This window comes from Sesamum indicum, linkage group LG12, assembly GCF_000512975.1.
Source record: "Sesamum indicum cultivar Zhongzhi No. 13 linkage group LG12, S_indicum_v1.0, whole genome shotgun sequence".
Taxonomy (NCBI): Eukaryota; Viridiplantae; Streptophyta; class Magnoliopsida; order Lamiales; family Pedaliaceae; genus Sesamum; species Sesamum indicum.
Window position 1 is genome coordinate 1,032,681 of NC_026156.1, and position 26,947 is coordinate 1,059,627.

The following is a 26,947-nucleotide window of genomic DNA, read 5'->3' on the forward strand; positions in this document are numbered from 1 at the left end:
TCCATGGAAATGAACACCAATAATGTAGCTTATCAACTATTCTCTAAAGGCAGTAAGAGAGATGATGGAAAATATGCACAAAAGCAGCGAATTACTGCAGCAGAAAGACGAACTGTGGTTTGTTCACATTGTCGCAAACCCGGACATGGGCAGGACACTTGCTTCCAGTTGCACGGAATACCTGATTGGTATAAATCGCTCAATGAAAAGAAGAAAAAGGGGAGAGCTTTTACAGCTAATATTGATGTTAAAGATGAAGGAGTGCCGGACAATACCACGAGAATGATAACTCAACTGATTCAGCTGTTGACAAAGGCGAATGCTCCCTCGGATCCTATCACTAGCCACGCAAACTTTGTACAATTTGGATCCTATCACTAGCCACGCAAACTTTGTACAATTTGAAGAGGAGTTTGCAGGTAATACCGCTAAGCCAACTGGTATTGATTTAAGCTCTTGGATCATTGACACGGCGGCTACCAATCATGTATGTGCGAACATTGCATCTTTTCATTCATTTGCTAAACCTGCTACTCCTCACTTCATCCATTTACCAGATGGTTCGAAAAATGCTGTTACTTATGTGGGCAGTGTTCAATTAAGCGACGAAATCACACTACATAATGTTTTTTTTGTGCCTCAATTTTCTGTCAATCTAATATCTGTCAGCCAACTCTGTACTCACACTTCTTTTCAGCTTCTCTTCACTAAAGAATCATGCTTTTTGCAGGACCAGGACAGTAAGAAGAGCCTGGCCATAGCTCATTTGTTCAAGAACTTATACATTTTCAGACCTCATCCCAGTTTTGCTTCTGCCATGGATAGTGTTGGTAGTGGTCTTGCCATGTCGTGCACACAATCTGACAACCAAACTTTGTGGCATCAACGTCTAGGGCATGCTTCTTTACAAGCTGTCAAACACATCAAAAATATTGTTTTTAGTGTTGATAATGATAAAATTCCTTGTGATGTTTGTCATAAAGCTATGCAATCTCGTGTGCCTTTTCCCGTTAGCTCCTCTTATTCTAATACACCTTTTGAACTAGTGCATATGGATTTATGGGGACCGTATGCTGCTTCTAATCTGTTGGGGGGTACATACGTTTTAACGTTGCTTGATGATTATTCACGGTGTCTTTGGACCTTCATCCTTAGACAAAAATCCCAAGTCCCTGTTACCTTGAAGCATTTCTGTTCTCTAATCTCTAACCAGTTTAAGCGTTCCATTAAAACCTTAAGGTCTGACAATGGTTCGGAGTTCTTTAATCACGACTGTCAAACTCTTTGTTCTGATTTAGGAATCATTCATCAGTCTTCCTGCACATACACTCCTCAGCAAAATGGTCGAGTCGAACGAAAACACAGGCATTTGTTGAATGTCGCTCGGGCCTTACTCTTCCAGGCATCTCTTCCCATAAGATTCTGGGGAGACGCCATCCTTACTGCCACATTCTTGATTAATAGAACTCCTAGTAAACTTTTACATTGGAAAACACCTTTTGAATTACTCCATGGATACCTTCCTACATATAACCACTTGCGGGTTTTCGGCTCACTATGTTTTGCTACCAATTTAAATCCTCATAAATCAAAATTCCATCCTAGAGCCTTAAAGTGTGTCTTCATAGGTTATTCGATGCACCAAAAGGCATACAAGTTATTTGATTTAGACTCACGTTCTGTTTTGTTTTCCAGGGATGTCCAATTCTACGAAGGAGTGTTCCCTTTCTCGCAGAACGTTTCCTCCTCTAATCCCTCGCCTCCGTTGCCTCTAGTTTCACTAGACGTTGATGCGGTTTCGTCTCCTTCCTCCTTGTTCTCTCCTCAGCCTATTGTGTCTCAGTCCCCTTATTCACAGCGTGTGTCTCCACTACCATCTATAGATGCCTCCACTCGTGCTATTTCCCCTGTTCCTCGTCGTTCAAATAGAATTTCTCGAAAGCCAATTTGGCTTGAGGATTTTGTTTCTAATGTCACTAACTCTTGCATCATTCATCCATGTAATGCCGCATATACATCCTTTGTAGCCTCTATGTCAGTTTTGCAGGAGCCTAAGTCATATCAAGAGGCGATGCAGCATCAAGAGTGGCTCGATGCAATGAAAGCTGAAATCACTGCTTTGGAGAACAACCATACATGGTCTCTTGTTCCTCTACCAGCTGGAAAGAGACCAATTGGGTGCAAGTGGGTGTATAAAACAAAGTTGCGGGCAGATGGTTCGGTGGAAAGATACAAAGCTCGCCTGGTGGCGAAGGGTTTTTCACAGATAGCCGGGGTGGATTATACGGACAATTTCTCTCCTGTTGCAAAACCGGTCACAGTGCGTGTACTTCTCGCTGTAGCAGCTGCTTATGGGTGGCCCTTGCAGCAGATGGACGTGAATAATGCATTTTTGCACGGCTACTTGGAGGAGGATTTGTATATGCAACCACCGGAAGGATACTCTGTTCAACCTGGCCTTGTTTGCAAGTTGGAGCGTTCCCTCTATGGCTTGAAGCAAGCCTCTCGACAGTGGAACGTCGAGCTCACGCTTAAGCTTACAGACTTTGGTTTTTCTCAGTCGGCCTATGATCATTGCCTCTTCACCAAGATGACGGATAGTGGCCTAGTGGCTCTTCTAGTTTATGTTGACGACATCGTGGTTACAGCCCCATCCTTGGAGCTTATTCAATCTGTCAAGACCTATCTACATTCACTCTTCACCATCAAAGATCTTGGTGACGCACGTTATTTTCTTGGGCTCGAAATTGCTCGCAATTCTGATGGTCTTTATCTTGCTCAGACCAAATACGTTCACGATATCGTTCGTGATACTGGGATGATGTCTGCGAAGTCTGCGAGCACTCCTCTTCCGTTTGGCCTTAAACTTAGTGGTGACTGTGGTGCTCTACTTCCACAACCGGATCAGTATCGACGACTCATTGGCCGATTACTGTACTTGGGTTTCACCCGTCCTGACATATCGCACTCGGTACAACAGCTTAGCCAATTTCTGAATCATCCGTGTGTTGCCCATTGGAAGGCCGCGCTACATGTTGTTCGTTACCTTAAGGGAGAGCCATCCAAAGGGCTGTTTTTTCCTGCCACATGTTCTTTTGAATTGACGGCTTATTGCGATGCCGATTGGGCGTCTTGCACTGACTCACGCCGCTCGCTCACAGGCTATTGCATTTTCTTGGGAGATGCCTTGGTGTCTTGGAAGACAAAAAAACAGTCCACAGTTTCACGTTCCACCGCCGAAGCAGAATATCGAAGTATGGCGTCGACAGTTTGTGAGCTTAAGTGGCTTTCCTATTTGTTGTCTGATTTTGGTATCAAATTATCTCTTCCTGTGCGTTTGTTCTGTGATAATCAAGCCGCTTTACATATCATGGCCAACCCCGTTTTCCATGAGCGTACGAAGCACATTGAGATTGATTGCCATGTAGTTCGCACTGCCTACAAAGATGGATTCTTAGCTCCTTCGCACATTCGTAGTTCTTTGCAGCTGGCTGACCTTTTAACTAAGTCATTGTCTCTGAAGTCTTTCGCATTCCTACTCGGCAAGTTGGGTCTTGTTGCGTTGCACCCTCGTCCCACTTGGGGGGGGGTTGTTGAGAATGCTACATCCTTGAAGTCTCCAGTACCTGCTGTTTCCTCTGTTGCTGCTACTGCTGCCTTTGTTGATACAGAACTCAGCAAAGAAGATGATGATGAAGTTGCTGATTCCTCTCTGTTCGATGCCGGGTAGAAGCGTGTCATTCATTACACGCTTCTTCTAATTTTGTGTTGTATTTGTTGTGTGGCATACACGTCATTTATTTTGTGGATGATTGGTCCACGTCATAGCTGAGTCAGTTAGATAGTTGTAGACGGTTATGAGTCAGTTGAAGTCTCTGTATTTAAACGCAAGTTCGAACCACATTTGGAGTAATACAGTCTGATATTTTTCAGCTATGAAACAGAGCTTTCTTCTTGCTTTCTTCTCGTCCACACTCAGCAAACTTTTGATGTTTTGTGAGGTTTCTAACAGGGGGGGAAGCTAATATGAGGACTTGTTATCTCTGTAATTATTTACCTACTTCTGAATCAAAATACAGTATTATATATTCAGTAAAGAATAGATACATTGTTATGTATGTGTGATGGGGTGAGCAGCGACTCATACGTCATGGGTCGAATGGTCGTACAATGGTGTCCGAGAAAGGAGGTATTGGATTGGGTTTGGACAAGGATCAAACTATCAAAATTTGATACTTTCCTGGTGGGCTTTAATGGGTCTACTGACAGCCCAGTAAAGGTCCTTAGCACAATTCAGCCCACATCAATATGGTGAGTCCAAAAAGCCCTTTTGATGAACAGACTTATCTTCAACACCAATTGAAAGAGATGTTTGTTTGTTTACCAATTACCATATGCATCTGAAAATCAATCATCTCAAGTGATCCATGCCATAACAGCTCAACACAAATTCTCTAAATTACATATCCAAACCCTTTGCTTCTTTTATGGGGTATGAATGATTTTGCCACACATACTCTTGCGCCTATTATTACTTTTGTTGAATATAACATATGCTCCAAATTATTCTGACTATTATGCATTTGGTTTGATGAAATTATTATAAGGAGGGTCAAAGCTTATTTTGATTTTGGTGTGAGGCCGATCCACTGTCAACATGTGGTGGACTAAGCTTAAACTACATCATCCCACTTCTCTATTATATATTTAATTTTGTATGATATGATTTTGAGTAGCTCGAAACGCCCGTTTAGCTGCCCAATCTCCATTCATCATTTCTATCCACGATAACAATTATTATTTTATTTATTTAGATTTTTTGTTTTGCCTTTAAATTTATTTTTTAAGGAGAGAGAACCACACCAAATTTATTTTCTAGGTAGTAATATAGAGACCAATCAAAAACTGAAGGATACGCGCCCTCCCTGCCACCACAAGCTGTCAGTCGTGTTCACGCTCAATTTGCTATGCTTGGGTAAGCATCAGCCCAATGGATTACCGGTAGAGCCAGTTGTCGGTGAGATCTCGAGCCCTGTGATTTTCAGGGCTGACACCTCAATATACACAGCTCCACTCGCTCACTAATCACGAGACCCTGGATTCGGGTCACGATCCAACCCACACATTTTCATCGGGTCGGCACTCTGGAGTTGAGCGTGGGTGGATTGGATTTGACCACGGCTGCACTCTCTTTTGGTTTTATGGCATTTGTGTCCTTTCTTATATTGGATATGCTTTTGAATTACCAAACACTATTGCCAGCAGTATTAGAACATATATAATATATATTTTAAAAATAAAAAGTAATATATAACTAAAAATAGATTAAATTATTAATATAAATGAAACGGAATTATAAATGTGATAGTATATTGATAGTTAAAAAAATAATATAAACTATATCGATAAAAATATTTAAGTGTATATTGATATTTTAAAATTTAATATAATTGCGCTACAAACTGCCTTTTGTGAATTAAATTTGCCTTTGTGTTTTACATTAGCATAGACGATGAAAAATTAAAATTAATCTAGGAATATTTATTAATTTCCAAAATTAAGATTTTCAAGTTTAATAAAAATCATTTGGGTTGCATTTCGGTTGTGTTCTACTTTATGAAGCCCTGAATGCACTACAAGAAATACTTGAACTGTCTGTTAAAATTTAATTTAATAAATTAATACATATATATTGGAAAACACTCTACTTGGTTTTTATCAATATTTTTTTTATTTTTATGTTATGAATATTGATACAGTATTTGGTAGGTAAAATGAAAATTTTGTGCCTAATATTTAATAGATACTCTATTATTTTTCTAAGAAAGAGTCAGGACATGCAAAATTTTCAACAAAATTGTGGACGATCTCGTGTCCGTCTCTTTCCATCATTTTCATAATTATTAATTGATACAATAAATAATATAATTTTTGAAATAATTCGAAAATTAATTGCAACACATTTAGCCACGTATTTTTTTTCAATTGATTATTGACTATTGATGTTGAAGATGTAAATATTGTAATTGATTCATAAAAATATAAAAGCTCGTTTCAAGATATCGATTAAGGTTGCGATATCATGTGCATAAATAGATGCTATTAGAATTAATGATGTCTTGATTTAGTGGTTGAGGCTAAGGCTGAAGTCCCATGAACAAGTTCGAAGTCATGAATTAGAGTTCCACCAGACGTATGGGTATTTATCTCACTTTACGTGAGTTATTATAATTTTATTTACAGTCATCATGACGTATTAGTTTAATCAAGAGTAATTGTAATTTATTGTTTACTATTCTCAGTAATTAATTACAAAAAAAAGATGCCACCATCAATTGGAGATGTAAAGCACCCTTTATGTTGTGTTCTTTCTTTCTTCTTTTTCTAGTAGATAAAATTGTAATTATATCATGAATTTTAAATATTAATAATAATATATTAAATTATTAATATTAACTATTTATAATTAACTAACAACTATATTAAAATAATCCAACATGTATATATCAATAAAATTTAAACCCACGACCTTAAAGTTATAGAGTCTCAACTTCAATAATTAAATTATAATTTATTGACATTATTATTATTTTACTACTTATGATTTTCGCACGTAATTTGAATTTCTCCAAATTTATTTTTTTAAAATGTTTCATTATTTGAATTATAGTCTTAATATTTTATTTGAATGAGCAGAAGGCATTTCAGAGCTTATAGCTGGAGGATGGGCATGAAAAGAATTTGGTACTAGGTAGGGTTCTTGGGGGAGGTTCAACCACAAAGAATATGCTACTTTTGTTTTCTTCTCTTCCTAATCTCCATGCCCTAATTCATGATTTGGCTTTTCAAGGGCTTCATGGGCTACTTTCGCAATCAACTATTTTTTTTTTTTTTTTGGCTAATTAAAAATAATGTTTGAACTAAGACGCTTTTTATCATAGAAGAAATTTGATGTCAATTCAACTAAATAATTATCGACTATTCGGTACATAAATGTCCGTATTATAAAGTACTGTCTGCTAAATATATCCTTAAGCTAAAATGTGTTCGTTTTCTTGGATTCGCAGCTGTGTTGTTTTGTAAATCAATGATATCTTAATTTAGTGATTAAAATTTATATCTCATAAACAAGTTCGACCTCATAGGTTTGATTCCCATCAGAGGTATGTGTAAATTGCTTCAATTTAAAGAACACAATGGGGTAAATTGCTAATTATTTTTTTATAGAGAGTAATTTACTCATTTGCAATATCACAGGGGGATAAATTGTATTAAATTTATTACTAATCTACAATTAATTCAGAATCTATATATTATTTTTTATTTTAATTTTTAAGTAAGAACAATAAATTATTATTGATGTAATATTAAAAAGTTTGATGATGGCGTTTTCGAGTAATAAGGTAGACATTTGTTTTGCAAAACTAATTAACTACTTAGGTGGAAAATAGGATTTTTAAATTTTGTAAATGGTATTTTCCTGGGATTGATTAGCATTAGATTAGAAAGCAACTTATGGAGAAATGAAATGGATTAGCATTTACACAGACAGCTGTAAAGCTATTTGGACATTGATTTATTATTATATTATTGTACATTTGTTTGTTTGAGCACAAATTGTGGTGTGTGTTCGATATTCCATTTTCAATGCTGAGGATGTTACGTGAATATTGTGTTATTTGTGTTTATAATTAGATTTTAAAATAATTTTACATATAAAATATTAATATAACAATTTATTATGCACGTATTGTATTAAATAAGCTAAACAAAGGTTGAGAAAATAGAAAGCTGCACAAATTAGTTACGCACTTGTCGTTTTTCTATATCATGATTATTTGTGTCTGTGTAGGTGTTGACTGCTGCTATAACTTCAAGATAAAATTTCATTAGCTCACAGCAGTGTCTTATTTCATGTACACCACAACGAGAAGACTATAAACTAATATTTAGTCACATTGTTAAAATTTTCAACTATTACGAAAATGTAACAAAAACTAAGAATTTGACCGCAATGATAAGTTTAATGGCCTAACAAAAACTCATAATTGTAAATAAATTCGATTATAAATAGACTACATAAATTGCAACGGCCAAAAATACTTATTAAACTTCGTAAGATAATAATTAATTTATTATAATGTGGCCATAAATTTCAAAATAAATATTAAATTAAACTGATAAATTAAGTTCAAATAGATATTAAAATATTTTTTAATAATTAAGAAAAAGTTTAAGGTTATTTCCAAGAGAGGATGTGGTTGTTCTTTGTGATCCAGAGTTGGATTACAAATGAGTACTATATTTTGTATTTAAAAAGCATAATTAAGAATCTTATTTTATTTTTTTTATCATTCAAGGGCTTTTTGGTCTTTTAATAATTTATTTTTTAATTTAGTATCGCTTTCATGCTATATTGATTATTTTAGCGAACAATAAATTTTTTGTGTACGCGAAGCTATGAAAAAAAGTATTGACCACTAAAACCAAAAGTTTAGTCTAATCAACGAAGCTAAGATTTTTTAATTTTGAAGTCGTGAGTTTGGATCATATCAACTTATGACTATTGGCTTATTTTAATAGTAGTGATTAATCTAATTTAGTATTAATTATTCTTTAACTAAAAATATTTAATATTAATAATTAAAATTAATGATATAATTATAATTTAAAGGAAAGTATAATCGTATGGTGTAAGCGACGGCATATTCGGCTCAAAAGTAACAGTGATTCACATCTTGGGCCGAAATTGGACCAGTGCACCGCAGGTGCCTTCCCACGAATTCATTAAAAAAAAAAAACAAATAATAAAATAAAAATCCACAAGCACTTATCCCTAATGTATGCGACATCGTATAAATGATGTTTTAATTAATAATTAAAATTAAAATTATGAATTTCTATTTTATTAGTATTTATATGAGTTTATTATAATTTATTTTATAGTTTTTTTTTTCAGTTGTTCAATTTTTCAAAATATTAATAATTATATATATACATATATATAAAGATTGACTTATCCTAATTTAGAAATTGTTGGATTTTTACTAAGTTAATTTATTTTTGAAACAATCAGTGGAATATTTTTGGAATAAAATTTGTTAGTAGACAAGTGAACATATTATAAATTTTATTGAATAGTTGGTATTATCCATAATGTATATTCCTTGACCTATTTAATGATTATGGTTCAAATAATGGCTGTTTGAATTATTTATTTATTACAATTTGGTGAGCTCTAAATGTTACTTCCAATTAACAATATATATATATATATATATATATTGTCCCAACTATTTAAAAATATTCACTTAATTATGAATCCATAACTTCTAAGTTGGGATCGACGATATTGTGCGAACAATCTCATCCAGTCATCCATTTATGCCATCGATCACACCTATTGGACACTGTTACAGTTATGATACGTTCATTTCTCGTGAATGGCATATGCAGATCACGTTTAGACATCATCATGTTAATCATTTCTCGACCACCAGATAACTTGTTTAAAAGAATATTTTTATAATTAAACATTCCAAGTTTTCTTACATTTTTATCTCAATCTCATCACTTATTTGAATATCATAAAATTTTCAGCGAGATTGATCCAAAAACCACAATAATCTTTAACGCAACAACTTAAATTAGAATATCATGGACCAAATATGCAATTACCAAATCATATTACACATGCCACATTCTACTATGATAATGTAATAGAATTGCGTAATGCGCCCCACCAGACACATAATCTCAACATCACCAGAATTTACATGTCGGATTATGCAATTTACACTTCCCCCATGAAAAAAGTTACCAAATACACTCAACACAATATGTTCTGTATCGTATTCTTAATTAAACATGAAACGTAACAACATTAGATGATGGTAAATCCGATTTCTTACATATATTTGTTGTTACTATAGTTTATAATTATATGAAAAAAATTATAATATTGTTTGAAGCATTTAAGTTGAATTGCATTAGAATAAGCAAATGCAGATTTTGGTCTGACTTTTAATTATATTGCAGTAAGTGAATTTATGATTATGAAATTTATGTTATCTGCTGCAGTTGGATCGGATAGGTACAAATTGAAGTCACTTTGGTCTTATGCTCTTAAATAAGTTTTGGTGGATGATTTACACCATATCATTCATTGCATTTTGCAGAAAATATTGTCCTGATTACATGATTTTATTGCAATTTGCCTCACAATATATGAACACATATGTCAATTGAAAAAATTAAATAATTCTAATATATATATGTATGGACAATTTAGCCCATGGACATTTGGGAAAAAAATATAATTAATAATTGTATCATCATAATTTGTTGTTTGAAGAGTTCCATGCAAAACTTGAAAATTTTGGCGGGACGATCTTATGTGTATCAATTTTAAAAAATTTAAAATTGTTGTGATTTATAGGAATATGGATGGTGTGGTACATGATAAATTTTGATTTAAATATTTAATATATTGATTATATATAAGAATTATGTATGATTGAAATGGGATTAAATAAATTTTTTTTGGATGATTAACGCTGGTCAATTTTCGACGCGTGCGTACATCTAGTTGGACTGTTAAGATAATTTTTAATCAATAGGCTGAATGATTGTGTGAGTACATCAAGTTGAATTCATATGAATCAAATTTTATTAGAATTCAAAAAGTAAGTACACGTGACCAATTAAAAGTACCCTATTATACGTTTTAATGTATAAGCTACAAAAGCGACTTTATTTGTATCTTAAATGGAGTAAAGCTTAAAATTTGGTGTTAGTTCGATCAAGATGAAAATAGTCACAAATAAGACGTATGCAGTTATTAAAACACATCAAGAAGTTCTTCCTTAACCCTCAATTCTCCCCTCAAAGAACTCCCATATTCCTCCCTTCCATGCCTGGAAAAATAGGGAAAAAGATTTAGTAGTAGAGTATGTCAGATAGCTTCAAGATCATCATAGTCGGTCGAAATTAGCAACAAACGATCCTCTAGCATACGTGACTTTAAAAGTACCTCAGTTAATATATGTTTTAACAAACAATTAATGAGCTACGTATGCGACTTTAGTCGTATCTCAAAAAGAGTAAAGCTTAACATTTATTATCGAATCTGATATCATCTGAAGTTCAATCAAGATGACAATAATCACGCTTGCGTAAATCATACGTATGCAGTTATTAGAGTACATTGATAAATCCAGATACCGACAAACTAAACGTATGCCCATATAATTAATATCTTGCCAAATTATGTTAGTCGAGTTGGAATTATTTAATCTATACAACTGAATCGTTATTACCCTCATGCATGCATGCTTCCACAAAGTACGTATTGAATAAGAATATCTTTTTCTACGCAAGACAATATGAATCAAACAAGTAATAAGATTAAATATATATATATATATAGTAGTATGTTGAAATTATGCAAAATTATGCTAGAAATTTGAAGTTTATGACAATTATAATGCTACCACATTTACTCTCACCACCAACAATGAACATTCATAAACTCTAACCAGAAACAATCATCTACCACGCCACCCTTTGCTGCTTTTTCACGTAAATAATGAAGCAGAGAAAAGGACAGAACTGGACACCACTCTGACCAGAAATACCAACACCCATTAATTAATAATTGAGAAATTTGTAGGGGTAAATAGGGAAATAGAGGAGAGGTGAGGGGTTGTTGAGTCTTTTCAGGTATGGATACAAGGGGCGGAGTCGGTTTGTGGGGGCGTGTGAGAAGGTAGAGAAATCGAGAAAGCAATTCCTCCCAAAAATTGAAAGGAGAAAAAGGGAAAAACAGAGCAAAAAACAAAAAAGGGAGAAATAAACGCTCGGTGCCCCTCCCCCCCCTACCCCCCCCCCTTCTCTGTTTTCACACACAACACACAGTAGAGAGAGAAAGAAAGAAAGAGAAAAATTAGATTATCTCAATCTCATCTCATTCCTCTCTGTATCTGTGGCGTTGTTTCTTTCTCTGTACATATGTTTGCTTCTTAGGCCATTGCTTTTTCTTCATTGCCCCTCCCCCCTCTTTATAATCGTTTCTCATCTGCTGATAATTGGTATCATTTTTCATTTTGATTTTTTTGTTTTTGGGGTTCCTTCTCCTCGTGCTCCTCCGGCTTTTTTTTTTTTTTTTTCCTTTTGATCTTTGGATTTGGCCATGCGGCGAGGCAGAGCACCGGTGAGGCAAGCGGAGGTGGTTCACGGCGGGGAGGCAAACGGATCTGGAGGTTCTAAGGAGATCAGATTCCGGGGCGTGAGGAAGAGGCCATGGGGAAGATTTGCTGCCGAGATCAGAGACCCTTGGAAGAAGACGCGTGTTTGGCTCGGCACCTTCGACTCGGCTGAGGAAGCTGCACGGGCGTATGACAGCGCCGCTCGCTCTCTCCGTGGCCCTAAGGCGAAGACGAACTTCCCTTTGCCCCCAAACGGCACTGTTTTTCCCGATTTCAACCCACAAAACCCTAATCAACCACAAATCATCAATAACCCTAACGACCCATTTATGGACTCCCGGTTTTACTCCGAGGAGCACCAAATAATTGCGCAGCAAAGGCCGACCTCCAGCGGTATGAGCAGCACCGTCGAGTCTTTTAGTGGGCCCAGGCAGCCGCCGCCGCCGCCGAGACCGCTGCTCATGCAGCAGCAGAGGAGGCATCCGCGGTCTCCCCCAGTTGTTCCAGATGATTGTCACAGCGACTGTGATTCCTCCTCATCCGTGGTTGATGATGCCGAGTGTGACATAGCCTCCTCCTCTTGTAAAAAGCCCCTGCCTTTTGATCTTAACATGCCGCCGCCGCCGGTGGATGCCGCCGCTGACGCGGATGCTGATGTGGACGAGCTGGCTTGCACGGCGCTCCGGCTCTGAAGTGTTTTAGATGACGATCCCATCATTTGGAAAAAACTCATTTGGTTAAATTACCAAACTTCTTTTTTTTTTAACCTTTTTTTCTTTTTATTTGCGGAGAAAGCCAGGAAAAAAAAAAAACAGGAATGAAACAGAGCGAGAAGACTGCTCATAGACAGGGGTGAATGGACTAAGACGTTATAGAAACTTTAGAGTCTGTGTTCTATGAGTGTCTGTTGTTTGAAGAGAATTTACTTGTTTTAAATTTATAAACCTTAATGTTATTGATAATAGAGGTTATTCTGATGCAGATTTGGGTGTAGTCCTGTGGTGTTTTGGTCTCTAGATGATGTTCTTCTGAATGTTGCTACTCAAGTCTGTTGTGTGTATTTTACCCTTAAGCGCAACTAGCTGTGTGAGTTAGTTGTGAACTGTTTAATCTCGACTTGGTGAAGTTCTGACCTATTGGTTTGCAACATCTAGTTTTCTTTGTTGTGATGTGAAAATTTGAAATTTTGAATAGATGAATCTACTCTAGTAATTCCCGGACATGGTTTGTAGGCATTGCGGTGGTATCTGATCCTGCTATTTTGAGAGTACTGTTACTGGGGTAGCTTAACTTGAATTGCTTTTGCTACATCTTTGGGACGGGTACCTCGGATTGTAGGATACTTTGAAAGCTTATTTTCCATTGTTCATTAATCTGCATCTGCATTCTTTGTCTAGTCTGGTATCCTATCAAGTGTTGCGGGTAGACTTGGTTAAGTTTCTTGCTAGAAGAACTGCTTATGGAGAACACTGTGGTTTATTTTACTTGTTTTGGTCCGTTTGTTTGTACTAGGAAACTCTTCTTTTGTTTTAAGTCATACTTGGAATTGTTAGTACCTTATGCTTTTGGACCTATGCTGTTTTGCCTTGGGATCTTGCATGGGGCTGTTTTCTTGGTCGAGAATCACTTGCATGTAGATTTTACGTGTTTCTTGTATCTCGGATAAGTAACTGATGTAGTTAGATACATTAGTCAGTAGTCATCAGTATGCGGTTGTATCCTCGACTCCATAGATCACCACGTGTGTGTTTTACGTGTTCTTTGACATGTCCAATTGACACGATAAGATTCTGTCAATGATTGTTAATTAATGTATTTTTAGTGGTTTTTATTGCTGGATGCCGTCAAAAGAAGTAAATTTGGAATCTAGATGTATTTACTGCAACGAGAATGCTTTGAGACGCATTTATTTATGCTCCGCTTCTGAGATGGTAACTTGTTGTGGTTCTGTTGTATTTCCATTTCCCTACTCTTTTTTCGTTCTGATTTAACATGTTTCAGCAGTTTTCACTTCAAAAGGAAAATTTATCATAAAGGGGTTTTCATGTTCTATTGCTGCTCTACTCCTTTGCAGACTCCACTGGCCGCGCACATCAATAGACTTCTTTAGTTTTCTGGTTTCTGTTTTGGATGTCATTTACTAATAAACGCGTTGGGGATTATATGAGGTTTCCTTTTCTGTGCTTTATACATGTTTGTGCGACGATAATCTCTATTCTTCTTTCTTATTCCAAATTGTGTTTCCTTCTTTTGCTGTGCTGCTTTTCTTTCCTGTTTTGGCACAGAGCAAGACAAGGTGGTGGTGTTGGTTGAACAATTTGGTTAGTACTATTTCCGGAATCGTATAGGTTTCACTCTTATGTTGTCAATCGCAACTTGGATCGCTATAGCAACTTAAGCAATTCAACTGTGTAAGTTTGTTGCCTGTTTCTTTTGTTGATCAATCCTATCATTAGCAGCATTAAGGTCTTCATGTATTTGATGTGTTATTTGTCTTGCACTTTCTTGCATGATATTTACGTTCGGCGAACATGAGTGTGGGTGCTGTTGGTCTTTGAGTCGGTATTTTGTGCTATTGATAACCTATGTCTCGAAGTATGCTGCTAGTTCTGTATGCTTGATGAAGTTGGATCTCTTGGTAAAGATTCAACTTGCTCTGTTCGTCCATTGCGTTGCCCAGGGGGAATGTCTTCTTGGTACTATTCCTTCCCTGGCTGTAAGAAGTAGGTTTTTTGGCTGATACCGGGATATTCAACAAACTGGGAATAAGATATTAAGTTTTACACTTCATGAACACGCCATGGTCGGGACAGTGAATTATAGGCCCAGGTAATACAACTTTCCTCTGTCCAAAATATCAGTGAACATTAATGTATTTTGAAATAGTCGTTGTTATAGGTAGTTTGCTGGTCTCACAGCCTTCTCCAATTGTTGGTTTACTGTCTTTAAACGTTTGTCCTGGCTTATTAATGTTAGCCGTGTTTGAAATTTTCGAGTTCAAATGGAAGAATATGTCCAGCATCCGCGGAGAATGTCCGCTCTTCTGTTAACTGTGCCAAGCAGTCCCTTAAGGTTTCAAGTTTTGCAGTGATATATGCATAGTGATGGCACCTTACTTTTGGAATGGAAGTTGGAAGCGAGAAACTTTTTATTCAAATCAAGTTTGATTGAATTAAATTAATTATATAATAAGTATGATTTACTTTGTCATGTAATTGATCACTCTCTTTAAAATATATACTAATCACACGATGAATATACTAAAGTTTATTATATAATTGATTTTAATTTAGTCAAATTTAACTTGAATTAGAATTTCCGGAAGCGTGAGTTATTTAGCAAAATAGACTGGTTCCAGCCTAACAAGAAGTAACTCTTGGTTTTAATACGCACCGGGAGGGTATCATCAATGCATACAACAAGAAGGAGATCCTATTATCCTTCCTTCATCACCCAACACCAAACCATTGTTTACCCAAACCCAAACCCAAACCCAAACCCAAACCCTATTTACATTCAGGCCCAATAAACGGTTTGTTCTTTTATCAAACATCCTGTTACATAACTTTATTCCCTCGCTTTTTTATTTTTTCAAATATTCAAAACAATAGTCTATACAAAAAAAGTTAAATATAATATCTGTAAAACGAAAAACTTACAACTTTTGTGATGGGTGAATGCAACCCATAATTCTTGAAGGATTTTTTTTTGAAAAAAATGGATGTTAATTAGTCTGTCGTGCTTTCTCCATTATAACTCCCATCATTATAGAATAATCTTGTACCACATTTAGCATGGCAAAAAAATTTCGGGTATATTTCGATAGTCATTTTCAGTAACCGAAATGTCAAATTTTGAGGTGTATACATAATTTATTCTAAATTAAAAATGTTGGTTCATGTGTCTAGAAAGAAAGCTCAGGTGATAGATCATGATACTTATCTTTATAATTTGAATTCCTAGATAAATTAAAATAATCTTCAGACATCAATGAATGAGAGAAATTTCATTTTGGACTAAGCCAGAGTTGGACAAGTATTGTATATATATATTGTTATGGCCACGTCTAATGGCATCTTGTGCACCACTCATCCAATCAATTTCTCACAGACACTGCATCCGCCCAACAAATTCGTTGACCAACAATTTCTCCCTTTCCGACTTTGATTTATAATTTGGATTAAATGTAATTTAATTTATGTGATACATAAAATAAATAAATTATTTTTTATTCTTTTATCAATGATTTAGATAGAGGATAATTTACTTCATTTTCTAAAAACATCATTTTTCACAAAGAGTATTTTGTTCATTTCTCATATAGGAGGCCGAGGGGAAGCAGAATGGAGAGAATGGCCACTCCCACTTGTTTGATTGAATGCGGAACAGTACACGTTGTGGGGGCGTATGGTCCCAGCCCCACAGCATTCCTGATTGATTTGTGGTTTCCTTGTGAAGTCCTCTGCTGCTATTTCTCATCACTCATTTCAATTTCACTACAAAATTATTATAATATATGTTAGTCAGCTTAATTGATGAGAAGAAATGTTTTTTTAGTCAAAATGATTTTAATAAGAGGAATTAATAGTGAAAAAGCTCATAAGAACAAATTTATCCTCCAAAGAGCATGAGAATCTTTTGCTCATCACCTGATTTGCCAAATAGTTGATTCCCAGACCATTTGATGGCTCATTTACTGATAAGCAGTCGATATGAGTTCTGATATATGAATTTCTATAAATACATTGAGGGTTTCATTTTCACAAGTATGTATCATTTTAGTTTTGATGTTAAATATATTACATGTAAGATACATAGAAAAACAACCTTGTTATTGTTCCTTGCTTATCTCCTCTACGCTATGGTTGAATACGATTGTTGGAGATGCGGACATGATTTTGTTCTGGATGAAGAAGAATCCAGAACAAATAAAATAAATTTCCAAATCAAGAAAACTGCAGCTGAGGCTGAGCTCTACCCAATTTCCCACTCTAAAATACTCCTTCCTCCGCCAACTTCCCTTGCGCTCTCCCATTGGCAAACAAAAGTCAAAACTAACTCAAACATCCCACCTTCCTTCCATATGTAAACTGAGAGTCTGAGATACAGATTTTCATTTCAGACCCACAACTCAACCTCTCTCCCCTCAATCACAGACCAGAATCTCAGTGCTACTGGATTTCATGCGGCCATGGGGGATGAAAGAGAAGCCTTGCTGCTGAATCACCTTAACAAGAGTCGGGCCTTCGCCCGCTGCGTCTCCCACCCGCGCGACGAGCTCCAGAGCTTCCGCACCTGGCTCAAATGGCTCTGCGTTGATCAGTCCAACCCTTTGACTGCCTGCCTCTCCTGGTTCGTCTTCTTCGCCTTCGCCATTGTCGTCCCCGCCGTCTCGCATTTCGTGCTCTCCTGCAGCGACTGCGACAGCCGCCACAGCCGGCCCTACGACACCGTGGCACAGCTCTCTCTCAGCGGCGTCGCCACCTTATCCTTCGTTTGTTTGTCCACTTTCGTCCGCAAGTACGGCCTCCGGCGGTTTTTGTTCTTTGATAAGCTCCGCGATGAGAGCGAGACTGTTCGGAAGGGGTATACCCAACAATTCCATGTACGCTTCTCCTTACGCCCTTCCTTTCTCTCGCATTCAATCTTGTCTGAATTAAGATCAAGCGGATTTCGATTTGACTGTTAGAAACTTACAGTAATTTGGGTGCTTCAGATCCTTCTTTTACTAACAACTCGCGTTACAATCTTGTTCGCAATGCAGAGATCGCTGAAGATCTTGTTCAGCTTCGTGCTGCCCTGTTTTGTTGCTGAGAGCGTCTACAAAATATGGTGGTTTGGCTCAGGCGGAACACGAATTCCCTTCTTGGGACATGTGATTGTGAGCAACACCGTTGCTTGCATCCTGGAGCTGTGCTCCTGGTTTTATAGAGCTATGGTCTTTTTTCTAGTCTGTATTCTCTTCCGTCTCATATGCTACCTTCAGATTCTCCGCCTGCAGGATTTCGCTCAGGTTTTCCAGGTCGATTCTGATGTCGAATCAGTTATGAAAGAACACCTCCGGATAAGAAGGCATTTGAGTATTATTAGCCATAGGTATAGAGCATTCATATTATGGGCATTGATCTTCATCACCGCAAGCCAATTCGCGTCTCTTCTCATGACCACACGGCCCAATGCCGATGTCAATATATTTCATGCTGGAGAACTAGCGGTACATACTCGGATTCTTCGTTCCCATGTTCTTGTGCAAGTGGTTTGACTTGTGAACACGGTCTGTTTGATCAGATGCAATACGAATTTGCAATAGAAAATCCAGCCCGCTGAAATTTTTGTACTTGATGCACAGGTCTGCTCTGTCAGCCTTCTATCCGGGCTCCTGAGTTTGTTACGAAGTGCAGCAAGAATTACCCACAAGGCACAAGCCGTGACGTCCCTTGCGGCCAAGTGGCACGTGTGTGCCACAATCGACTCGTTCAACACAACAGAAACCGAGAATGCAGCTGCTCAGGTAGCACGCGAGCAAGTTTTCGCTGAGAGCTCCCAAGGATCATCTGATCTTGATGATGTTGGGGATGAAGAGGATGACCTTGACAATACTAAGTTTCTTCCATCATATGCCTACAGCACAATCTCATTTCAGAAAAGACAAGCATTGGGTACATCAGGCTACCTTAAATCTTTTTGTTTGTTTCCCCACTGTGTGAGAATTACTACACACATTTATTCTATTTACACATGTAATGTGAAGTAAACTGATGATATCTAACTTTTGCGGTGTTGCAGTGACCTACTTTGAGCAAAATAGAGCTGGAATCACGGTATACGGCTTTATGCTGGACAGAAGTTATCTCCACACCATATTTGGGATAGAGTTTTCTCTTGTGCTCTGGTTGCTGGGGAAGACAATAGGCATTTCTTGAACCAGCACACGGGCATGAATCTGGATTAATTTGTCAGTACCCCAGGCATTTGATTCGTGAAATCTGCGATTAGGAGTCGTTAGAAGACAATTTATTCGTTCAATTTTTCTATCGTCCATCACTTTTGTATAGAAGGATCAGAACGAGCCTGCTCGACTCATCTTGCATCCTACACTTGTAGATTTTTTTTCTTTTTTTTCGCAGGTCGTATCTATGTGTGTTGGTTCTTACGTAACGAGTATGTGCCTTGCTCTGTAGCTTCCTTGATCATAAAATTGCTACAATGGGAGAGGTTTGGACTTTTTTGGACTGTGTTGTACTCATGCTCGTTTCAATGGCTATATTGTCATGTTACTTTTTGTTCTTCAAGTTTCGCTCATAATCTTTCACTGAGTTTCAAGCTTCTTCATGTCATAAAGTAATATCAATTGAAAAGATAAAATAAGTAATAGATAGTAATAAATTAAAAGGGTGAATTACAACAACTTCTCCTAAAATTTGACATAATTACAAATATACCTTAAATATTTGATTAAATTATGTAATCGATGTATGAAATTGTCAATTTTGTTCTTATTGTATTTTTTTTTAAAAAATAAAATTTTGTAAGAAAATTGAACGGGATGGATAGAAAAATTTTAAAAATTATAAAAAAATTATCCACTTAATACATAAAAATAAAAATAAAACTTTAAAAAATAAATACAACTATAATTCTTAGTTTATAGGGGTATTTTAGTCTGTTCAATAGAAAAAATTGATGAAACCCTAATGGAGGCTAATTGTTAGAGGACAGTTAAAATCATGGGGTATTGATAATTTTTCAAATAATAAAAATATATTAATAATTATATCAAACCTAATGAAAGCTTGTAATTTACTCTAAATTAAAATAACCTAGCTAGGCGAAGTCAAAAGCCCATTATAAGTTTGAATTCCACTACCGTGTTGGTGTGTATATTAATCTATTTTAATTCTAATTATTAATTAATTATTGATAATAAAAAATTATTATTTTTGGTGGGCTTATGTCTAATGCAAAAACGCGTGTTGGATGTGTGCAATATGCTTCCTATTGTTGTCAAGACTCAAAACCTTTGCTTCCACAAGAAAAAGAGCGCTAGTGACAAGTCATTTTCACTAACGTTTTATCTCTCAATTTGCCTTGATCTTGTTTTTCATGGTCAACTTTTAGTCTCAAGCACCCTGCCTGCCTGCTTGCTCAAGTAAATTTCAAGAATTAGTATATGCATGTGACGGGGATTCTAATGAAATATTGAGGTTGCATCAGTGTCGTGGATCAAGGTCATTTCTTTCGGGTCAGGATAACTTGGGTCTGACCCATATAGTGACTTGAATAGATGTCGTGCTGAGAAAATGCTTAGCCATTGTATGAATAACTTTTGAGACGACACGCGTTGGGGAGTGGGACCCACAAAAGGGCCCTACAAACAAGAAGTACTTTTACACACAACGTCTTACTCGCATATTTAGATCGCAAATTTTTCCTTCGACCCCAAATTTACTTGAGCATCGGAGTGTCGTGGTCGAGGACGGACCCGACTAGCTTAATTTTCTTTGTTTTATCTTCAAATATCAGATTCGGAGTGGTGACGTGGTGAGATCGTGGTCCTTGATCTAGGTCGCGCGTGATCAAACCGAATCAGCATGTTCACTTAATTACTAAAATATTAGTTTTAATTAAAAGATTGTGTATTTAATTTTTTTTATCAATGTAAAAATGGCATTAAACAGATTATTCATTAGTAATTATGTATAAACAATCTGTGATCTTTAGGCATATGATGATAGTTAAAGTTAAAATCATTTGGTTATTTTTCTTTTAGAAAAAAAGAGGGTAAATTCCACTTTAACCCCTCTACTCTCTCTTTGTTTCACTTTAGCTCCTACTCTCCATTCTATCACTTAAAACCTTTTATAAAATTTTCAATTGCATTCCTACCTCCAAAATTAATTTTATTAAATAAAATACTTATGAATGTTTTTTCTTAGTACATCTTAACATCTATATACCATCACACTGAAACCTTCAATGTAAAATATAATCAATTAAGTAGTAAAGAATTATAATGGTAAAAATCATCATTATAAAAATAATTATCATCATACAAATTAAACAAATGATGATAATAGTATTATTGATCAAGATAAACGTTATTCAATAGAACCATCTAAATTAGTTTTGAGTTTCGAAATGTAAATTTAAAATTTAGAGTAAAAACATAGAGATGTTAGAAGTATTAAAAAAAAAGTTTCACGATTTTATCCTAAGTATTTTATTTTATAAAATTAACCCAACTGAATTGTTAAGTTTACAAAAAAGGTGAGGATGTAAGTGAAGTATTTATAAAAGTTCAGGGGGATTAAGTGATATAATTGAGAATTGGAGGGGGGTGAAGTGGAATTTACCTTTTTTTGGAAAAAAAATATTGATGCATTAAAAGGTACTTGTTCCCTTAAAGAAGGGGAAATCACCCGGGGAAAAGAAAGATTTAGGACTTAGGAGTAGTAAACTAGACATGCCAAACTCAGAGCGACGTCGTTTGACGCAGGACGTCGGATAAACGGCTCTTCGCTCCCAGAACGAAGAAAAAGACAAAACCTCGTTTTTGGCTGTAATGATAGATAATCAGAAACAGCAAAAATTGTTACTCGAGGAAAATCCGGTAGCCAAACGAACCTGAATCGAAGTCCTGAAGTTGCAGAGAATGGAGATAGATTCTGCCCCGATTAGTCGGTGCTCCAAGGAGCACCAGAAGATCTACCAGGATTGGTTTTCTTTCGCTGATTCAGGTTGCTCCTGTTATTTCTCCTACTTCAAATTTGATTCCGGGGTTAACTTGTTTGTTTACTTCTTCTGTACTTCAAATGTTTGATTCTTTTATGCAATTAGATGGAGATGGGCGTCTCACGGGAGGCGATGCTATCAAGTTCTTTGCCATGTCTAACTTACCTCGTCAAGATCTCAAACTGGTAATTATTGTTATCATTTGTTTTTTTACTTTTTATTTTTTTTTCTCTTTGTTTGATTGTTTTTATATTGCCTTTCTTAAGGATGTTTTCGCTGCTTTCTATGGTAAATTCTTGTGGGGTCTAACTTTGTTCTAGTTCTGGAGTTAATGTGGTTGATTAAGTAGCACAGATGATACTTTGTGACGCTCTGCTATCTACTTTAACTTTACTCGACATATATTGTATTGTGATCAGGCTCTTGTGTCGTTTGATTTAGCATATGATTAACCCACTTTTGTGCCAATGTATGTCTGTCCAAGTGTTACTTGGCTTATTTTGTGTTTATAGGTTCCTGAACTGGATTGAAGGCTTTCATTTTGATTACATCTATGGATTCCTTTTTGTAGATTTTTCCTATCTTCTTATCTTGCTGTTGCTTCTCTTTCATTTTCATAAGGTGTGGGCAATTGCCGATTCGAAGAGGCAAGGCTTTCTTGGATTTAAAGAATTCATTACAGCAATGCAGGTTCTGATATTTTCCTGTTCATTTTGTGAAAATGATCAATATCATGATGCTGATCTCCCTTAACATTTGGCTATGTAGTTAGTCTCTTTGGCACAAGCTGGGCATGCTCTCAACAGTGATATTTTAACTTCTGAAGGTAAGCACTGGAGTATCAGATTCTTTTGCTTCTTTAGTTTTCATGTTCCTGGTCATTCTATTTACAAGTCGGAGATGGTGTTTTATTGCTTGCCTGAGTTTTCTTTCCAGTTTCTTTAGTCTGTTTATGTCCTAATAAAGTAGTGATTTTGACATGGTTGTATTACATTAATCATCTGCAGTTGACTTCGAAAACTTGCAACCTCCGGCCATGGAAGGTCTAGATGCACTCCTTGCTGTAAGTCTTTTATTTTCCCGTACTTGCATTAAAATTTAAATGCCACTGTTTTTCACTTTTTCTGCTTTTGTGCAGAAGAAAAAGCGTGTATCAAGTGAACCTGAGCAGAATGGTAAGCTTGATATGTTGTCTGTATTGGAATATTGGTATTCAATTCTGGCTGACTTTATTATGTTTTAGGCAGTGTTCAACCACAATCTTCACCTGCAGCTAGTTGGTTTTCTTCTTCAAAATCTGCAAAGAAGGTAATCTGGCATTATGAACCGTCTTTTACTTGATAATGCCTACATTTATGCCTCTTCCTTTGCCATGCTTATTGCACACTAGCATAATGCCATCATTTGGTGAGGTGGCTATTGGTTTAATTTTCTTCGGTAGTCATCCATTTTAAGGTCTCTAACTGCATGGGGGTGGAGTGAAATGTTTATTCCTCGATTTCTGTTCTGTATAATTATCTTCCTTTTTTTCTCCTGTTCTCAATCACTTCAAGTTTTTGTGCTTTCATTTTTATTTTAACATATCTATGCTCAGTTTTATAGACTTCACTATATTGGTGTCAGAGTCATGAATATTTGCCCTCTCTTCAAGTTCTTTCATCATGCCATTCCTTTCGTTACCATCCAATTTCCACATGTCATTTCTTCTTTGTTAGGTTTTTTGGCTCCTTGAATGATGCTTCCTCCTTATATATTGTACTAGGTATCTCTGAGTTCTGTCACTTCAATTATTGATGGCTTGAAGAAGTTGTATGTACAGAAGCTCAAGCCCCTGGAAGTAACCTATCGGTTTAACGACTTTGTTTCTCCGTTGCTGGTACATATTTATTCTTCCTTCAGTTAAAGTAATGTGCAGAAAACACCAAAATATTTGGTCTTCTATTTGTTGCTTTTTTGGATGGACTATACTTTAGCTGATCTGGTGATTAACTCTATACAATAATACATTGCATGTTGGAAGACCAATAGTGATTTTGATGCTAAGCCCATGGTGATGCTGCTGGGTCAGTACTCCACTGGGAAGACAACATTTATCAAACATTTGCTCAGAACAAGTTATCCAGGTACACAACAACTATCTCTGGAGCATTCATGTACCTTCATTTTCTTTTGTTACTGATCTAATTGTTCTTTATTCAACTCTATATCATAGGTGCTCACATTGGGCCAGAGCCCACCACAGATAGATTTGTTGTTGTGATGGTATGTTGTACTCTTTATAGTACAAAGTTTTTACTATTTATTTTAAGTTAAACAGAGTCCTATATGATTCTGCTGTTCGAACTTCTGATGCTATCTGGTTCCAGATTGTATACTATGTATGATTTAGTGGGTTAATTGGTTTTTCTACTGGCATAACTTAATGGATGATGGAGGCAGCGCTCTATTTTTTCTATGATTTCTCGTCATCTGGTGTTGCCTTCCTTCCTTTGATGTGTATTGCTTACATGGAAATTGCTGGCTGAACATTGGGTTGATTGCTTCATAAATGTTTTTCCAACTTCTGACTCCATTTCCGCTGGTATACATTTTTGTTTCCCATCAGTATTACTGTGAAATTGTTTCTTTTTTTATACAGAATGGACCTGATGAGAGAAGTATTCCAGGAAACACCGTTGCTGTTCAAGCAGATATGCCTTTCAGTGGCCTGACAACTTTTGGAACTGCATTCTTGTCAAAATTTGAGTGTTCACAGATGCCACATCCTGTGAGGGCAAACTTTATCTATCATCAACTTTTTCACCCAAATGAAGAGAGACAAAATTCTTGACTACTTATATTTTTTGTTTTGAATGCTAAAAGCTGCTGGAGCATATCACATTTGTGGACACCCCTGGTGTTTTATCAGGAGAAAAGCAACGAACACAGAGAAGCTATGACTTTACCGGTGTAACATCGTGGTTTGCCGCAAAGTGTGATCTCATCCTGCTTCTATTTGATCCTCACAAACTTGATATAAGTGATGAATTCAAACGAGTTATTGGATCTTTACGAGGTCATGATGATAAGATACGTGTGGTTTTGAACAAGGCTGACCAAGTTGACACACAGCAGGTGCGAGTTATTAAGTTGTTTTCTTTACTCGTTATATTGTCCTTCAACTGTCCCCATAAAGAAGCTATGTAATGGTCTGGTAAATTCATTTTACTGGTCATGCTCATTGCAGCTTATGCGGGTATATGGAGCATTGATGTGGTCCCTTGGGAAGGTTCTAAACACTCCTGAAGTTATGCGAGTTTATATTGGGTAAGCTCTTAGCCAATTACTTTGTTTTTTGTAACAATTGAAATGTTATCTGCTGATATATTGTTATCGGACCAATATCTAAGTTGACTCTCAGCTATGATAGCTGGCTTGAATATTTATTTGGTGGAAACTGAGATATCCTATGTCCAAACTTGTATGTGTTAAGGTTTTGATATTGAAAGTTAGGGCACCCACTTCAAACTTGAAAACCTAGGTTCGGGAAGCTTTAATCGTTTTCTTTGTATGCTGCTATTAGTCTTACAGATCTTCTGGAGAAATGTGTTTTGGGTGTTATTTTGTAGTTATCCTATATTTTGCTTGTTGCTGCATCATTTGGATTATTTTCTGAAAAATATTTTTATATTATATCCTGTCAAATTTTATTCCAAGGTCCTCTATATTAAAAGAAAGTTTCCGAAAATTGAGTCTTGTGATGGATGCTTTTGACAAAATGCATTTTTACTTGCTGATGTCTGCTGCACTTGAGTTCTTTCTTGAACTTAAGTCAGCCTTATCTCATTGACTAGGTATAGTCTGCATCTTCTTTCCATTAGTGGTTGAGATGGATGCTAGAGTTCTATTTCTTATACCCCTCCATCTTGTTTCCTTGCTCACCTTTGCCCTCTGCCATCTCTTCTTTTACACTGCCACTGCAGTTATGATTAATTTTCCTGTTCTTGTGGCTAACATTTGCTATACTCTTGGTGTCTTCTTTTGTCTTTACAGTTCGTTTAATGACAAGCCCATCAATGAGGCTGCTTCTGGTCCCATTGGTAAAGAGCTATTTGAGAAAGAACAAGATGACCTTCTTGCTGATTTGAAAGACATACCAAAGAAAGCTTGCGATCGTCGTGTGAGTATGAGATCATCAAGTTTTTATGCCTTTTGGGCCACTATTTGCTTATTGGCATGGGCAAAATGGGTTTAAAATATTCTTTATGTCCTGCAGATAAATGAATTTGTAAAACGTGCTAGGGCAGCTAAGATACATGCTTATATTATCAGTCATCTGAAAAAGGAGATGCCTGCAATGATGGGCAAAGCTAAGACGCAACAGAGGCTCATCGATAACCTGCCTGATGAATTTGCAAAGGTTCTAGCTCTCTCTCTCTTTCTGTGTGCACGTTCTGTGTGCCTGTGAGCACACGGCTTTGCTTATTTCCCTATCATTAAATTTTCAGGTTCAGAGGGAACACCATCTACCAGCTGGAGATTTCCCTAATGTCGAACACTTCAGGGAGGTTCTGGGTGGCTACAGTATCGATAAGTTTGAGAAGCTGAAACCTAAAATGATACAGTCTGTCGATGATATGCTTGGGTACGACATCCCCGAACTTTTGAAGAATTTCCGCAATCCTTATGATTAGAAATACATCAAAGTCTTTTTGGGCGGAGGAGATCAGTTCTTTTTGGATACCTCAAAATCTTCTATTCTACTTTTATAGTCAAAAGGGGCATGGTATATGTTGGAAATTATATACATTCATTGCTTGTGAATTGATCACCTGTATTTGTGCTCTTGATGATTCTGTACGATATCTACTCTGCTACGTGTTGAATTGAATACCTTCCTCCTTGTAACCATTGGATGCCTTCACCTACAATAAACGTAATAAATCTTTTTTCATATCGTGAATGGCGCGCAGCCGCTCTGGCAAGTCGCAAAAATATTGCATGCACAGGTTCCTCAAGGACAAAGTTGA

General features: G+C 36.4%; 3 protein-coding genes across 3 annotated transcripts; all 3 read left to right on the plus strand.

Moving 5' to 3' along the window:
• LOC105174898 (ethylene-responsive transcription factor 3-like) lies at positions 11,886–13,189 on the plus strand. The gene has a single exon (XM_011097148.2). The coding sequence runs from the start codon at positions 12,191–12,193 to the stop codon at positions 12,896–12,898; it is 708 nt and encodes a 235-aa protein (XP_011095450.1). The 5' UTR covers positions 11,886–12,190; the 3' UTR covers positions 12,899–13,189.
• On the plus strand, positions 16,907–19,498 carry LOC105174899. The gene is made up of 4 exons (XM_011097149.2): positions 16,907–17,811; positions 17,971–18,420; positions 18,556–18,865; positions 18,993–19,498. Exons 1-4 carry the CDS (start codon positions 17,398–17,400, stop codon positions 19,127–19,129), a joined length of 1,311 nt encoding a protein of 436 aa, XP_011095451.1. The 5' UTR covers positions 16,907–17,397; the 3' UTR covers positions 19,130–19,498.
• Positions 21,629–26,874, plus strand: LOC105174900 (EH domain-containing protein 1). Its single transcript, XM_011097150.2, has 16 exons — positions 21,629–21,943; positions 22,044–22,123; positions 22,560–22,628; positions 22,707–22,764; positions 22,946–23,001; positions 23,077–23,113; positions 23,182–23,246; positions 23,701–23,814; positions 23,959–24,061; positions 24,151–24,200; positions 24,577–24,705; positions 24,801–25,052; positions 25,165–25,244; positions 25,971–26,097; positions 26,194–26,337; positions 26,426–26,874. Exons 1-16 carry the CDS (start codon positions 21,859–21,861, stop codon positions 26,609–26,611), a joined length of 1,635 nt encoding a protein of 544 aa, XP_011095452.1. The 5' UTR covers positions 21,629–21,858; the 3' UTR covers positions 26,612–26,874.

Bases quoted from the DNA above. Each gene is read 5' to 3' on its own strand.
- LOC105174899 (XM_011097149.2), top strand. From the start codon at position 17,398: ATGGGGGATGAAAGAGAAGCCTTGCTGCTGAATCACCTTAACAAGAGT. The intron at 17,812-17,970 runs GTACGCTTCTCC...TTCGCAATGCAG, and splicing joins GGTATACCCAACAATTCCAT to AGATCGCTGAAGATCTTGTT. The intron at 18,866-18,992 runs GTACATCAGGCT...GCGGTGTTGCAG, and splicing joins TCAGAAAAGACAAGCATTGG to TGACCTACTTTGAGCAAAAT.
- LOC105174900 (XM_011097150.2), top strand. From the start codon at position 21,859: ATGGAGATAGATTCTGCCCCGATTAGTCGGTGCTCCAAGGAGCACCAG. The intron at 23,247-23,700 runs GTAATCTGGCAT...ATATTGTACTAG, and splicing joins CTTCAAAATCTGCAAAGAAG to GTATCTCTGAGTTCTGTCAC. The intron at 26,098-26,193 runs GTGAGTATGAGA...TATGTCCTGCAG, and splicing joins AGAAAGCTTGCGATCGTCGT to ATAAATGAATTTGTAAAACG.
- LOC105174898 (XM_011097148.2), top strand. From the start codon at position 12,191: ATGCGGCGAGGCAGAGCACCGGTGAGGCAAGCGGAGGTGGTTCACGGC.